Source organism: Callorhinchus milii, unplaced genomic scaffold (assembly GCF_018977255.1).
Source record: "Callorhinchus milii isolate IMCB2004 unplaced genomic scaffold, IMCB_Cmil_1.0 Scaffold11, whole genome shotgun sequence".
Taxonomy (NCBI): domain Eukaryota; kingdom Metazoa; phylum Chordata; class Chondrichthyes; order Chimaeriformes; family Callorhinchidae; genus Callorhinchus; species Callorhinchus milii.
Window position 1 is genome coordinate 11,653,481 of NW_024704752.1, and position 15,575 is coordinate 11,669,055.

Sequence of the window (15,575 nt, forward strand, 5' to 3'; positions counted from 1 at the left end):
ACTGTCACTTCCCTTTTCTCATTCCCAAAGGTGAAACCGAAGCAATGGGCAATATTTATTCCTCAAATGATGCCAAGAATACTGCAATGGTGTTTTTAAATTAGGAACATTTGTCATTCTTATTTTGCATCAACTTCAAACCCCACCAGTCCCTCCTTCTTCACATCTGTACTCTCCTGTAAAAACACAGCAAGCACACTACACAGCCTTAATTGCAGCAACCCAGGGCGACAAATGTAACCATTTGTGACCAACAAAAAAGTTATTATATATGTAGGGACCATTTTTAAAGCAAAATTAGCCAGCCACTAGCAACATCACACAGTTTAATTCAGCTAATAGAGGAGTCAGTCAGTCAGTCAGTGTCACATCAAACAGTGTTAGATTTCACTTCCACGTCTCCATTGTTCAAAAAGCTCAGTTCGATGGTGCAGTTGGTAGGACTACTGCCCATAATGAAATTAAGCTGTACAGATTGGATGGATTCAGGTTTCGATCATTGATGACTACAAATTAATTAATCTTAGATGGGATAACAATACGGTTGAAACAACTGGCTTCAACATCACAGGACAAGGAATGAAGGAAATATATCAATCTGCTTTCCTACTCATTGCTCTTCTTTATATCCTTTGGTAGAAAGTTGGATGTAGACAAGACAAAGCTCAACTGTTCCACCTCTCCCCACCACTATCAAAGATATTCACCAAGCTCATACTACAACAAGAGTCAGTGCATTTGGAAGGGAGGAAAAAAAAGCAACTGTGGCTTAGCCCTGTTTTTAAAACAAACAATAAAACAGCCAGATTAGCTGCAAAGACATCAGTCTCTGATGCCTCTTAATGTGGCCTGGCAGGATACAGGAGCTGCAGCTAATAAATAATAAACAGGACACAGGAGGTATTGTAAAAGCATTGGCAGAAGCACTGCGGTTTGTAGTAACAAAGAAAATGCAGCAGGAAAAGAACCCAATGGTATTTATATTGTTTTAAATCTTCAATATTAAGATGTAAAAATGAAAATCTTCCAAATTAGTTAATTTCTTCAAAATCTATAACAAAACATTCTCACTATGATGTTTCAGGCCTCAGACACATAATAATAATAATCCTTGCATTTGATATAGCGCTTTTCATGTCTTCTCGACGTCTCAAAGCGCTTCACATAATAGACTGTAAAGTGAATTGACCGTATATTTATGGGCGAAACAATGTCTTCAGGTCTTGCATCAATTATCTTCGTTACCTTCTTACCTCACACTACCTCAACCCACTGGGAATGGAAACAAGCATGAAAACAACCAGAGGAAGAAATCACAACACCGTACAATGAAGCATAGAGCAGCGAGACTTGTCTTGGGATTCAAACTCATTCATAAATTGCATGCATTCCACTCTCATGGATTATGTCATCTGCAGAGCCAATCAATTGACCTGCTGTTTCTGTTGACCATAGTGAAGGGTGACCATATGTCCCTAACTTCTGGGGACAGTCCCTGAATGAGGTTTTGTGTCCCTGACCAAATTTGCCCTATCTTAAGCTCAGCAACAAACTGAGCAAGGACAATAAACGTCTAAAACAAATATACTCATCAGAGATTTGCTGGTGGGGGGGGGGGGGGGGGGGTGGGGGGTTGAGGCGAGGGATTTGGTTTACAAAGTATGGTCAACCGACCATAACCTATTATTACATATGCTCTACAAAAACAGTTTTCTGAAAACTATTCATAAAAAAAGGTTGGCAACTTACTTGATTGAAGGCTGGACTGCAAAATAATCTGTCAACTTCTTAAAACACTTACACAATGTCCTGTGTTGTAGTGAAATGGTATTTATTTACTGAATCCCACCATGAACTCAAAACAAACCTTATGTCGAATCTGTCAGGCGCCAATCCCTATGTTCCACACTGAGGCGAAAACAGACACAGAGGCGAACAAAGGCAATAATTTGTAGTATTGTAGGTTTTTTTTAAAAAAAAAAAGCACAATACCATGTCACTTCTGGTATCAGAAACAACCTTTCAAGGTTTGTCCTTGAGACACGATCCCTTTGCTGGAATAAACAAGGCAAACAGGATGCTATATTGCTAAATAATAATCCTTGATTTGATACAGCACCTTATCATGTTGTTCAGGCGTTTCAAAGCGCTTCACTGGATATATTGTAAAGTGGACCGACTATTAATTTTGTGGGCAAAACGAGGCAGCTAATTGCACAAAGCAGTGTCCAACAAACAGTTGAGTTTACATCATTCTCAGGCTGTACAGTCCTATGGTCAGACTGCATATTGAATACTGTATACAGTTCTGGGCACTATAATGTCAAGGGATTATCCAGTCCATGTTTTGCTTTGTCTTTTTCTTTTCTTTCAGCTCCTTGATTACTTTTCATGCATTTCTTGTGTCATTGTTTTTTGCCATTAACAACTTCTCCTATTTTCAGGTTCTCTTCCTTTTCTTACTGTTTTATCGCTTTTCCTTTCCCAATACTCTCCCTACATCACTGTAATAAAAGCTATTTCAGTCACAATATAAAGCACCCTTCATGTGCGGTAATATCTCAAGAGTGCTTAATACCAAACACTAAACGTCGACCTTTGGATCATCCAAAGCAAAACTCAATGAATTTCAGCACAAATTCCACCTTTACTTCAATCACCGAACAGCACCCTTCCTACTCTGAAGCCTCTGCCTATAATGTTGTTGCCCATCTGCTGAGAGTGTACCTCACCACAACTGGGCACTCCCACATAGAATCACAGAATCTTACAGTGCAGAAGGAGGCCATTCAGCCCATCGTGTTTGTGCCAGCTTTTTGAAAGAGCTACGAACTAGTCCCACTCCTCCACTCTTAACCCATAGCCCTGCAAATGTTTCCTTTTTAAGTACCTATCCAATTCCCTTTTGTAAGCTTTTATCAAATCTACTTCCACCACCCTTTCAGGCAAGTGCATTCCATGATGACATGACAACACTGGAAATTCAGTGGCTTGTGTGAATCAACCATGGTCCCTCTAGAGTTCTGACTCATGTTTAACCATTTACCTTTTTTTACTGCGTTGCCAGTTACAAATGCCAGACATCTGACACTACCCACCATGGCAGTTAGCAGTAGAAAACTGCACTGCATTGCACTTAGAAATGTACCTTCACACATCATCTTTTCTCAATTAAAAAAAAGGGCATTCAAATCACAAACAGATTAAAAATTTGGATCTAGTTGCATTTTAATAACAATAATAATAATCATCCTTGCATTTGATATGGCACATTTCATGGCTTCTAAACATCTCAAAGCGCTTCACAGAATATACTGTAAAGTGAATTGACTGTATATTTTGTGGGCGAAACGCGGCAGCCATTTGCGCACAGCAGTGTCCCACAAACAGTTGTTGATTGAGTGACCAAATTATTATTGGGTTTTTTTCTTGAAGGATTATTGTCAGGCGTGTGGAGTAAGGAAACTTGCCCAAGATTTCGCCCTGCTGTTTTTCAATTGGCTTTCACCCTGATCTATTTTATGTAATGGCATTTCAATTTTAGTAACTGTGGAAACTTTAACAAAAAAAATGTAAACCCCAGGGACCGCAAAACAAAATCTGCCACACACAAATTAACTGTTCTAAGCCTCAGCTCTTTGCCTAGCTATTATTTTACAGCAATTTAAGCACATCTAATCTATAATTAAACAGTGCTGTAGCCCCAGCTGAGCGAAGTCTGCACTGTCCATAAAGTGCCAAATTGGCCACACTTGAATAACCAAAGCGTGTCCTATAGAGTAGCCTCAATAAGTGGGCTTTAAGAGCCACCACAAACTGGGGTCATCAGTAGCAGCGCAGCAGGACACAAAGCCAGCAGCTGAAGATCCTTGCATTTTTTATATTCAAAATCCTTTATCAAAATTGTAATTTATTTAATTCACAAACACAATTACCAACACCAAGCTGAGTTGATCTCATTTAAAAACCTGTTGTTCACAACTTGGTGCATAGAGATGAATTACAAATAGAATTATCCATTCTAACACTCTCAGAAATGTCACAACGCCAATATAGGACAAGTTATTTTGGGCTCTCCCAGGTAATGTGAAACTGGAAATTGGCCGTATCTGCAGCTTACTGCTTTGTTACATTAGACATTTTGTTTCTGGGATGCTATCCTGCGTGATGGGCTCTATATAAATACAAGTTGTTGTTGTATTAGACTTTTTGTATTGCTCTGGGTCCATGCAATCTTATTTTTGATCCATCACCACTGACTTCAAAACATAGCTTCACATATTGAAATTGTACAAAAATACACAATAAAAAAAATGGAGATTACAAAATGTTTTAAAATCATTGCAGAAAAGTTACTGTACTACTCTGTATATTCAAACTGACTGACACTCGATTTGTTCCTTAATTTAAAGATTACAAATTCAAGCTCAGAGAATTTGACCATATTGATTGCAATTTGTAAAACAATAGCTTTTTTGGGGACCATTTTCTCTCCCCTACTATCATGAGAGCATTTCATCTTTGGCTATGTTTTCATGGGTGTTGTAAACCCTCCTGTACTTCAGCCAAGTGACCATTCTTCACCTGTGAGCCCAATGAGAGTGGGAGGCTGGATCACCATAAAGAGGCAATGCAACAAGACTCAATCCTAACCTCCCTCCACATCTACCACAAGCCTACTTTCCAGTAGAGTTCACTGGATGGCAAAGAATGGGAGCAAACCCCCAGGTTGTTCCTCTTCTTAACTGAGAGATCCAAGGCCAATTATAGCATCCCAAATATTGCCATGGTAGAGATCAGTAAAAACAGAACAGGAATAAGAATTGAGAAGCTTCAAGGTCTGTGTGAATCAATTTCACAGAGGCAGGTGATTTAAATATTGACCCTTTAGGAGAGCAAAACAGCATATTTTAAAGAGCTACAGTCTCCAATACCAGGGAAGAAAATAAGCTGATACAATCGTGTGTTGTTTTCATTACTACTATATTGCATTGGATACAGAGCCCCTGTGAAGATTATGTTCCTTCAAACAGACAACAGATCAAAGATATACAAGCTTCCTTCAGATAACTGATTGGTCAGTAGGATATTGATCGTGATAAGACTAGTACTAAAATGGCTGCTTAATTCGATTCCACATCAATTCCATCCACAAAACCCTACATCATTTTCTGAATGTTATTAGCAATTTCTGAAATATAAAATCTGGAACTAACGAAAGTACTTGGTTTATAGCTCTGTGGCTTAACCTGCTCCCATTTCCAACAAAGGACATGCTGAAGAAAACCAATAATAATAATCCTTACATTTGGTTTAGCGCCTTTCATGTCGAAAGGACGTCTCAAAGCACTTCGCAAGATATAAAATGTAATGTCTGTGTATTTTGTGTATATACTCCGCCAGTTCGCTACTCCACCAGTATTCACTCCAATGCATACTTAAACTTTAATAAACTTATCCTGCATAACATTTCAGTTATTCCACTCCACTGGTCAGCACATTTTGTGCTTCAGTTCATGAATGCTGTGAGGAAGCATCTTCACAACTGGGGGTCTTGCTAATAGCTCTCAGCTAAGGGCATAGCTCATGTTATGGGCAGCACAATTCCCTCACCCACCCCACCATGCATCATACATGCATACATGTATAATGCAGGCCGGCCAGAAGGCGCTGTTCACTGCAGACGTGAACATGAGAAGCAAGAAATCAGCTTCAAGTAACCAACAAGATTCCCTGAGGATCAATTAGTAAAGCCAATGAGAACAATCCTTCCTGTGAGAACATGGTAAACATTATCTACTCAAGTGCTTCACCATTCATTCACAGAACTTTTTTTTAAATCAACATGTGCCATGTGATATGTTAAAGAGGAAAAGTAATTAGTACAAGTTTTTTTTCTTATCAAGTAACTTAGTAACTAAGTATGCAGTGAATTGTGAATGCAACAATTCAGAGTGCTGATTTCAGTACATTGTTTAGGCACATTTCCTCTTCTAGTCTGTTTGCTCAGTTTGAAAAGGGATGAGAAAAAGAGAGGGTTCACCTTTCGTTCTACCCTCAGATACCATTAAGGACATTTAAATTCATCATTAAGCTGTTAGCTGATGTCCAATAAATGTATAACTATATTGAGATGGATTCCAGCAGATCCTATGTGAATTAGCTGGCCATCAAAAGTGGGTAAATTCTGATTTTAGACTAGAATTGCAAACATTTGTGAGTGTAAACAAATGACCAAAACTTGTATCTTCCACAGCAAGGATCACATGCAACAACAGATCTGACTATTTTTTATTGTTACTCAAACAATATAAAGTAATGGTCAGATGGAAGAGATTACAGGAAAATCATTTGAGTCTGGGTTTTTGGTAGCAATAAAGTCTCCTCATCCCAGATGCTGTGCATCTTTCTTAACCAATTAAGTAGCAGCCTTTATGTCCTGAAGTCCATGGGAGGCTTGTGGGCTTATTGCTTCCATTCTCTCATTATTTAACAGCCACTGACTTAACAGACGACTTTGAGTTACTATGACTGGTAATGTCTCATAAGCATTAATTTAAGGATTGCTCTTGCTATTAACAATGTCACCTGAAAGCATCACTCAGATAATTTGCTTGTAATTACACCCACCCACTCATTAACATAATATAAGAAAAGCGGAGGGTGAGGAAATTGTGTCATATCCAACATGAAGAATGACATGGAGACTGAAACATCCCTCTACAGGTCAAGATTAATTTCAAATGGATTGGCAGCAAACTCACAGGCCCTTGATATGGCCATTATGGGGCAGGGTATCCAAACTATTACAGGTGATGTGGTGATGCTTTCATTATTTCAATCATGAATTCCAACATGGGAAGATTCCAGTTAGCACATACAAGTTTCACATCTACCTCCCAACACCCCAAGGTTTGCAAGTACACTTAAATAATCCTTGCATTTGAGCAAAGATCAAGAAGCAAGAAACCTTACCCTACAGAAAAGGGAAAAAGCAAGTCAAATGCTTCTGGAGTTAAAGTAAATAAATGCAGCATCATTGTTCATGATATGTTCAGCTCCTCTGTTCAGAAATCTGTGAAAACACAGGAATTGGACCACGATACCAAATACCAACGCAATCTCTTTAAGCAAGCAATAATAATCCTTATATTTGCTATAGCACTTTTCAAATCAGGAAGATGTCTCAAAGTGCTTCACATTGTATACTATACAGGAAGTATATCTCACAGCGTCCTCTCAGAAAACTGTTACCAGTTGAAAAAGCACTCAGCAGTGAGCCCTGAACTTTTGCGAAGTCAAAATCAGAAAGCTATCAATCCACTAATCTATGACATCATAACAAAACAATTTCTTGCTGTTAATATGGTTCGAAAAACTCTCTAGTTAATGAGGGCATCGGGTTGCATTAGTTTTCTGGCATTGAGTGTTGCCACTTTAGCAGTGCACATTTGTAATTGTATTTTCCCATTACAAGCACACATCATCGGTGTCATTACAGTGCACAAGGAAAAAATCTCACTTCAATAATCAGAAGAAAAAAAACATTCAGAGTATTCCTTCAGCTCAACTATCAACACCATTCATACAATTCCACCAGAGCTATCACCAACAACGACAGCTGAACATTAACAGACTTTCTGATGTAAAACTCAGAATAATCATGGTAATCTGTTCTTTCCACCCACTGTTGCAACTGTAATCCATGATAATCAGGGTGATTTGAATGAACGAACAGGAAAAGTGGTTACGACAACTGAATCAGCACCTTTCCACCGGGATAGAATGATAAGATTTTCCGATTTAAACTCCAGTCTCCACTAATTAAATTTTTCTCTTATGCACGTATGAGCTAATGAAGCCTACCTACGGAATAATTATTGTACTATTGCTGTCGGTTCATTTAACATTTGCAGCAGAGGTTGACTTCAGAATGTACCATTTGTTTCTTATGGTGCTGACCTTGATCCTTCTCTTCTCACTTCCTGTCATTCAGAGAATCTGGAGCAAAGGGCAAAGCTAAACAGGACAAACATAGCAAATTGAGACTGATCACTGCAACAAAATATTTAAGGAACATTTTGTTTAGCAAAGTTTTTCCTCCCCCTTGACTTTTTAAAAGAAGTTATCTGCACTGTGTTGTTACTTTTCAGGTTTTTGCCTATGCGTGTGGCTGTACATGTGCCTGCCTTACGTGTGTGTGTTTGCATATGTGTTTGCACATTCACATGTTCATGAAGGTGAGGAACACCAGGGCCACAAATTTGAATCAGTTTCCATTTCACTTGCCTTCTGTCAGTATTAAACATTAATGGCACTTTCAGCCCAATTTCATTTTATGTTCCCCCCTCAGAGCTGGTGAAGAAATATTCAAGGGCACAACGAGTCCTAGAGGCAAATCCACTGAACCACCAAGCCATGAGGGGATTTTTGTCAATTTTCTCCCCCATTCTCTACTGAACGTGCTGACTCTTGCTGGAATATGGAATTGTAGACTGGAGCTACCCCTAACCCTAATTGCTTCCACACTGTTTCTTAAATTGAATTCAATGAGAGTTCCCAACCTGAGTGAATCACCCAGTCTCACTTTCTCTGTTCTGCATTTTTTATCAGTATTACCGAGCAGTGCAGATGAGCTTGTTCCCTTCTTCCAAACAAATCAAAGGAAAATTATTTATTTAATCAGTAAGTAAAGGCAAGAATATAGAATATACCAAACAATGTTTGGAGAGCAGTTATCAACTAAGCATCTAATACTACTTTCGTCAACTTTGTCACTTATTCAACTGGGTCAGCTGCTTCAGCACTGATATGCATTAAACTAAAATATTGGCACAAATGACTGACTTACATCACACGAATGACTGACATACATCCAACAAAAATCTGAAAAATGCAGCATCAAAGTCAAAATTCTTATGCTTTGGATGTGAATGACTTAATGGCAATAAGCAACTGGTGCACAAACAGCAACAAGCATTCTGTGCACAAAAGATTTTAAGGAACCATTCAAAACTACGGCCAACATTTTCTCCTCAGAAATATGCGTGTTATAGCTCAACGTTGCACTGAAGAAAATATTCATAGCTTTAAATTATGGGTTTGCTTAAATTGATTCTAGTTTTGTTCTTTACAGTTCATTCTGTACTTTGGTTATGGTGATCTTTTGATAACCTCACTTTGATTTTCTCATCATCTGATTCTTGGTGGTTTACCTGCTGCCATAAAGAACAAAGAACATCTGACTTTAAATTTATTTTAAATGGTTTCACTATATTGAAAGTTCAATTTCATTGTCAGCTCAATTCTTATCCAAGGGGCAGTGGAAGTAGGATACCTATGTATAGATGTTTGCCTCTGCATTTGAGGTTCAATAGAAGCTAATGACAATGAATGTTCTGCAATACTAGGAAACTGCAGTGTTATCATAACTCTACAGACCCAACATCAATCCATCATGAATATTTGTGGGACTGGAACACATCCAAAGAGATGCACAGAGGAAAATGTTAAACATTATGCCTGTGGTAATCTATGTAGGGATGACCAATAGAACCAGCCATCAACTAGGTCCAAGGGAGAGGAGAACCATAACATTCTATTCACTGCATTTGCAGTCTAAATATCATTGAGTAACCATAACTAAGGCTGAAATATTAACATTATGTGTTACTCTAACTTGCAAAACTAACCTATTGTGAAATTGTTCTCTGATCTTGCCATCTGCCATTAATGCAGCTACATCTGGAGCTACAAGTATAACCAAAATATCAATAATATTTTATATTATGTCCAGGTAATAATAATAATATTCCTTGCCTTTGGTATAGCACCTTAGCACCTTGGAAGGTCACCTCAAAGTGCTTCACAGGAATTACTGTTAAATGGAGTGACTGTATTTCTAGGAAAACGAGGCAGCACAATTACACACAATTACAGATTTTTGTAGCCCACCTGAACAGGCAAACAGGACCTTGGTTTAACATCTCATTTGTTGTGCGTTACCTCCAACACCTCCACACCCTGAGCACTACATTGGATGTCAGCTTAGGTACACAACTCCAAATCCCAATGTGGGGAGCTTGAACCCTCAACTTTCTGACCCAGTCGCAAGAGTGCTACCACTAACCAAACTGACACACATTAGACAATCAAATTGATCAGACTGATAGACAAATTGATACTGATTAGATAGTCAAATCAAATCTTAGAAACCCACATATTACAACAGTCATGAAAGAACATCGGTTACTATAAGTAAAAAAAGCTCAAACCTCGAGATGACAAACTGATATAGAATTACTTCAATGACTATGAGATTGTAATTATTGCTTAAATTATGGAAGGGAGGGTTGGGGATTCTAATCATTAAAGTGAGGATCATTTACCCTGGTGAATGGACAACTTTTCAGTTTTGTTGCTCTGTGTCAGCAACAAGTACTTCCAGGTCAACTGCAGCAATGGCACCCAAAGGAATTGCTTTACTAGTCAGAATACTCTCAATGAAGAAATTCATTCCTGAACAGATCCGAAAGGAGTTGAAAATAGGATTAAACAGTAGATAACAAGATTCAAGTTGACTTCTGCTTCAATTTAAAAAAAACGGGAAGGTCACAAAGGATACGCCATCCAACATCAAACACAAATCATGAGAAATCAGTCACATTTGACAGTAGCAAAGCAGACATCCAGCATAAGCTAATTTTAGTGGACTGGTTACAAAATTCCTAGATTCAAGAAGGACAGAGACATAACAAGTACATACAATAATTCAAAAGCAAAAAATTGGAAAATTAGATTTTCTATAGCACTGATCCACAATCTGTCCATAATGGGAGCCTAAAAACTGTATCTCCATTGCTACAACCCACACATCTTATTATATTGGCTAAACTAAATGCCTTAAACCCAATTCCCGCAAACCCAAAGCCTTACCATTTAATTTGGTTATTCTATGAAGATCTGAACAAACCTGGTACTATATAAATGATTAGATTGGAGCTATCATTCAAACAGATAACTGAGCACAGTGGTCATTAAGTTACTGTAAACACGTTCTCTATGACCTTTGTGACACATTACCAATTCTATTGAGACCATGCATGTTTGAAACAGAGTATGGAAATAATTAAAGTAAGGACAATTTACTTTGAGGCTATATATAAACATCTTCAAAGTAAATTGTTACTCATTAAACAGTAAATGTTTACTCATTCACACACCCATCTTTTGAACCCATTTTCAGAGCCACACAGAAATATATCCAGGTAATATTTTATTATTTATAATAATCCTTGTATTTGATATGGTGCCTTTTCACATCTTCATGGCATCTCAAAGCACTTCACAAAATATATTATAAAGAAAAACCTTCTTGATATGATAACTAATAGTTTCATTAATATGCACAGTCCAACTGAAAGCACAACACATTGGTATAACAGTTTATGTTATTAGAATCATAGATCTTTTCCTCCCTCCTCTCCCAATGTCCTTCCCTCTCAATGTATTCCTGAACTCAGCCAAACCTATGTTTCAGAGGTTTCAAGATGAGTTGAGAAACTTCTACAGCAGGGAAATGAGGAAGATGGGTAGGAAATAGAGAACAGGAGGAGGACATTTGGCCCATTGGGCTCCCTCCAACACACAAGATTTAATGGCCCACATACTCTAATCTCCTTTGCTTCCACGATGTCCCCTAATATTTTTACTTCTCAGTCAAGCCAACTGCTCACCGGTCTTGAAGGGGACAGATCCTTTAACTGAGTTTTACTCAGCTCCCCCCCCACAAATATTTTCACCCTCTGCCACGCTCATCTCTCTCTTTCGGTGCCTGACTCAATAATAGCATTTTGTTCTCGGAGTCAGAAGGTTCTGCGTTCAAGCCACACATTGGGAATTTAAACTCATATAGTCTATGCTGAGATTCCAATGCAGTGGGGGGTGGGTGAGGGGGGGGGGGGGGGTGCTCAATTGTTGGAAGTGCCGTCCTTCGTTTGACACATTAAACAGAGATCTCATCTTTCTGTTGAAGTGGGCGCCAATGGTCCCCTGCTACAATTCCAAAAGAGAAGGGTGGTTCTCCTGGTGTCCTGGCCAACAATTCCCCAGATAAAATTGGTTGTTCACTTCCTGGTTGTTTGGGGGGTATTGCTGTGACCAAACCAGCTGTTGTATTCACCTACAAATTTACTACCCTTTACAATATATCCTGTGAAGCTCTTTGAGATGTCTTCCCAATGTATTAGATTCAACAACTGTTGCTGCAATGGCCCTTTTAATTCTAGACTGGAATGAGATACTGAAAACACCAAAAGGAGGAAACAAACGTACATACCGATGTATATCATTAACAAGTATGTTTCTATCTATAGTGCTGAGATAAGTATACAAGAGATCTGGGATATTTTCCATTGAATTTGGCCAAGTGCCCAAAACAATTTTTGCCTTGATATATGTTATGCTTCCCATCTAAAGAATCCTCCATTAAGCACTTAACCCTGCTCTGGATAATTGGTTTACTTATAAAAGGTGCTCCTAAAGTTGCTGTGAGTCATTCTACAATCATATCCTTGAAGCAATAATGAGATGCGAGTTGTGTTTTTTTTTATAAAAGAAAAATACATAATCACAGTCAATCAAATGCCAACAGACACATTTATCACAACCTGGTAAAATGGCTGAATAAGTCTTTGCTAAAGGTCAGGACTGTACCTTTGCACATTTGCTCAGGGCACTGTCAATCAAATCTCATTGAAGCCCTGTGCAGGACCCCATCGCTTATCCATCAAAGCCTAGTGCAGTGATCCCTGGTCAGTGCTCCCCACAGTCCCTTCTGAATTATTGACTGACTCGCCTTGTGGAAGCGCTCTGTATCCTGTTCCCCTGCTGATACTGTGCAGTTTCTCCAGGCAAATCGTGGACAAGTGTGTGTGGAAGCAAAAAAAACACACACACACACACACACACACACACAGCAGCAATTTGCCACACCAGACAGGCATTGAACAACACAGCAGCACAGCAGAGAAAGGAACAATTTGCCCTTTCTAAATAACCACTGCGCTCATCGTGTCTGGAAATTCCTGGTCACACACACACACACACAAAAAAAAAATAACATTTGCAGTATACAAGTCAATGCCAGAGAGACAGACAGAGAGAGAGAGAGAGAGAGAAGGAAGGGGGGGAAAAAAAATCAGGAGCAATGCATAGGGCTATTTTCAGTGCCACTCACTGCACAACATCAGCCCAGAACGCCGTTACCAGCGACAGGAATTATAGACGCACAAGTTTCAGTCCACAGCCCTTTTCTGCGCGTTACGGAAATTCAAGGGGTGGCATTTTGCCCACAGCGCAAATTGAACTCAACTGCGATCCGACTCGTTCGTTTCGGATGCAGCGTCAGAGCAATCTTAGTCAGGTCATTGAGATTTTTTTTACACACCCACACACACTCACACCCCACACACACCACCACCACTCACACACACACACACACCACCACTCACACACACACCCACACCATCACTCACACACACACACCACTCACACACACACCACCACTCACACACACCATCACTCACACCCACACACACACCACTCACACACACACCTCCACTCACACACACACACACCACCACACACACCCCCCCACACCATCACTCACACACACACCCACCACACACACACACCCACACACACACACCACCACACACACACCCACACACACCACCACTCACACACACACACACCACCACACACACCACCACTCACACACACACACCCACACACCACCACACACACCCACATACACACACACCACCACTCACACACACACCACCATTCACACCACCATACACACACCACCACTCACACACAAACCCCCCCACACACAAGCAATCAGTTGATGGAGGAGCCAGTCTGGTAGCCCATCTTCAGCTGACACTGCGTTAGAATTGTTTTCCCCTTCTCCTCCCTTTAAGACTCACACACACGCACACACACACACACACACACACACGAATGTTTTTTCTGGCTTTTTTTTTAAAAAAATGCAATATATATATATATATGGATACGTCTCAAAAAAAAAATAGTCGCGATCACCACAATCGGTTGCAAGTGACTGAATAAACCTGGAGAGAAACGCTCGGTCGAATGGGACTTGCAATTGCACTCGGTTCTGTCGGTGTCTGAGCAAAAATCACCTCTTTGCAATCTGCCAACCGGTTTGGATGCTGATGACAGCAGTGAGTCCCTCACTCACTCACTCACTCACTCACTCACTCTGACTGATGCCCTGATTTCTTCCCAATAAATGTGTGGCTGCAAACTGACAATTTCTCTTGAAAACAAGGGGGGAGTGAAAGGGGTTGGGGGATGGGGGGTGGGGGGGGGTGGGGGGAAACAAACCCCAAAAAAACCTTATAATCCGTTGCAGACTTTTTATTCAAGTAGATAAATGCTGTTAGAAAACTGCAAGATATCATGTTGGTGATGATAATTATTATAATACATAGATATGTATTTACTCACCGCTTTGTTCCCCCAAAAACACCAGTTTGAATTTTCTTAAAGGATTTCCAAAGTCTCCTCCGCCGGACATATTGGGGGGCGCGCAGTGGGGGGCGGTTAAGGTTTTTTTTTTTTTTTTTTTTTTGGGGGGGGGGGGGGGGGTCGGGGGTGAGATGTGTATAAAATAGCAAGTCTGAAGCCTCGCTGCTTCAACCTCAGAGGATTGCAGTGATTGCAAACTCCAGACTCCGCCACGTTTGGAGCCTCGTTTGAAAGACTTCAGCGCCTGCGCTTCGCCCCAACCCAACCCCACCACCAGCATTACGCAAAAGGGTGGTGTGTGTGTGTGTGTGTGTGTGGTGGGGGGGGAGAGGGTGGGGGGAGGGTGTGTTTGTGCGTGTGGTTTTTTTTTGAAGCAATGCAGAAATGCAAACCTTATTAAAGACCTGCCACACCGCCCGGGCGGAAAGCAGAGCCAGAAATCAATGCATTCCCATCGAAAACGGCGTTCCGTTGGTTTGCAATCGATTCCCCCAATGACACACAATTAGTTCGAGACCTCAAATAAATATTGCTGGTCCATACATGGATAACATGCACAACACCCGCGCACACCCACCCCCTTTCGCCCCTCCATTCAGTCCCGACATGAAACTGATGGTCTGCAAAGGACACGAAAAGCAACAGCAACAACTTGCCTTTATATAGATCCCTTCCACCCGGGGAAGGGCGCTCTGGGTTAAGGGTTATTAGGGCTTTAGCGTCTCGAAGCGCTTACATCGATGTGGTCCTTTTGCATGAAAATATTGAGTGCTTTACCCAAATATGCCGGGGTGGGGGCTCCTGCTCAGTTGCAGTGTACACGTCTGTATTTACATTGCAGCCAACGTTGAGCAAACCATAGGCCAATCTCTCTTGTGACTATATTTTATTCCGAAATTCAACTCTTTGATGCACGTACCTGATTCAACCCAAAGGCAAAAGACCCGGAATGGGGAATTGTACGTATAATCACAGGACTTGATCCTCGTTAACTGTTCAAAGTGAGCTATTTTTTT

General features: G+C 40.2%; 1 protein-coding gene across 4 annotated transcripts in view; it reads right to left on the bottom strand.

Annotated features, from left to right (window-relative positions):
- Window positions 1–14,645, bottom strand: part of rab6ba (RAB6B, member RAS oncogene family a) — a 115,011-nt gene extending 100,366 nt beyond the window's left edge. For 2 of the 4 annotated variants that reach the window (XM_042339157.1, XM_042339158.1), the window contains exon 1: window positions 14,539–14,645. In XM_042339157.1, coding sequence (XP_042195091.1) covers window positions 14,539–14,608 — 70 coding nt within the window. In that variant the 5' untranslated portion in view covers window positions 14,609–14,645. Of the gene's footprint in view, window positions 1–12,714; window positions 12,927–14,210; window positions 14,258–14,538 lie in introns of those variants that run through there. The other 2 variants (XM_042339159.1, XM_007909526.2) reach the window with 2 other exon arrangements.
- Between the last annotated feature and the right edge of the window lie 930 nt (window positions 14,646–15,575).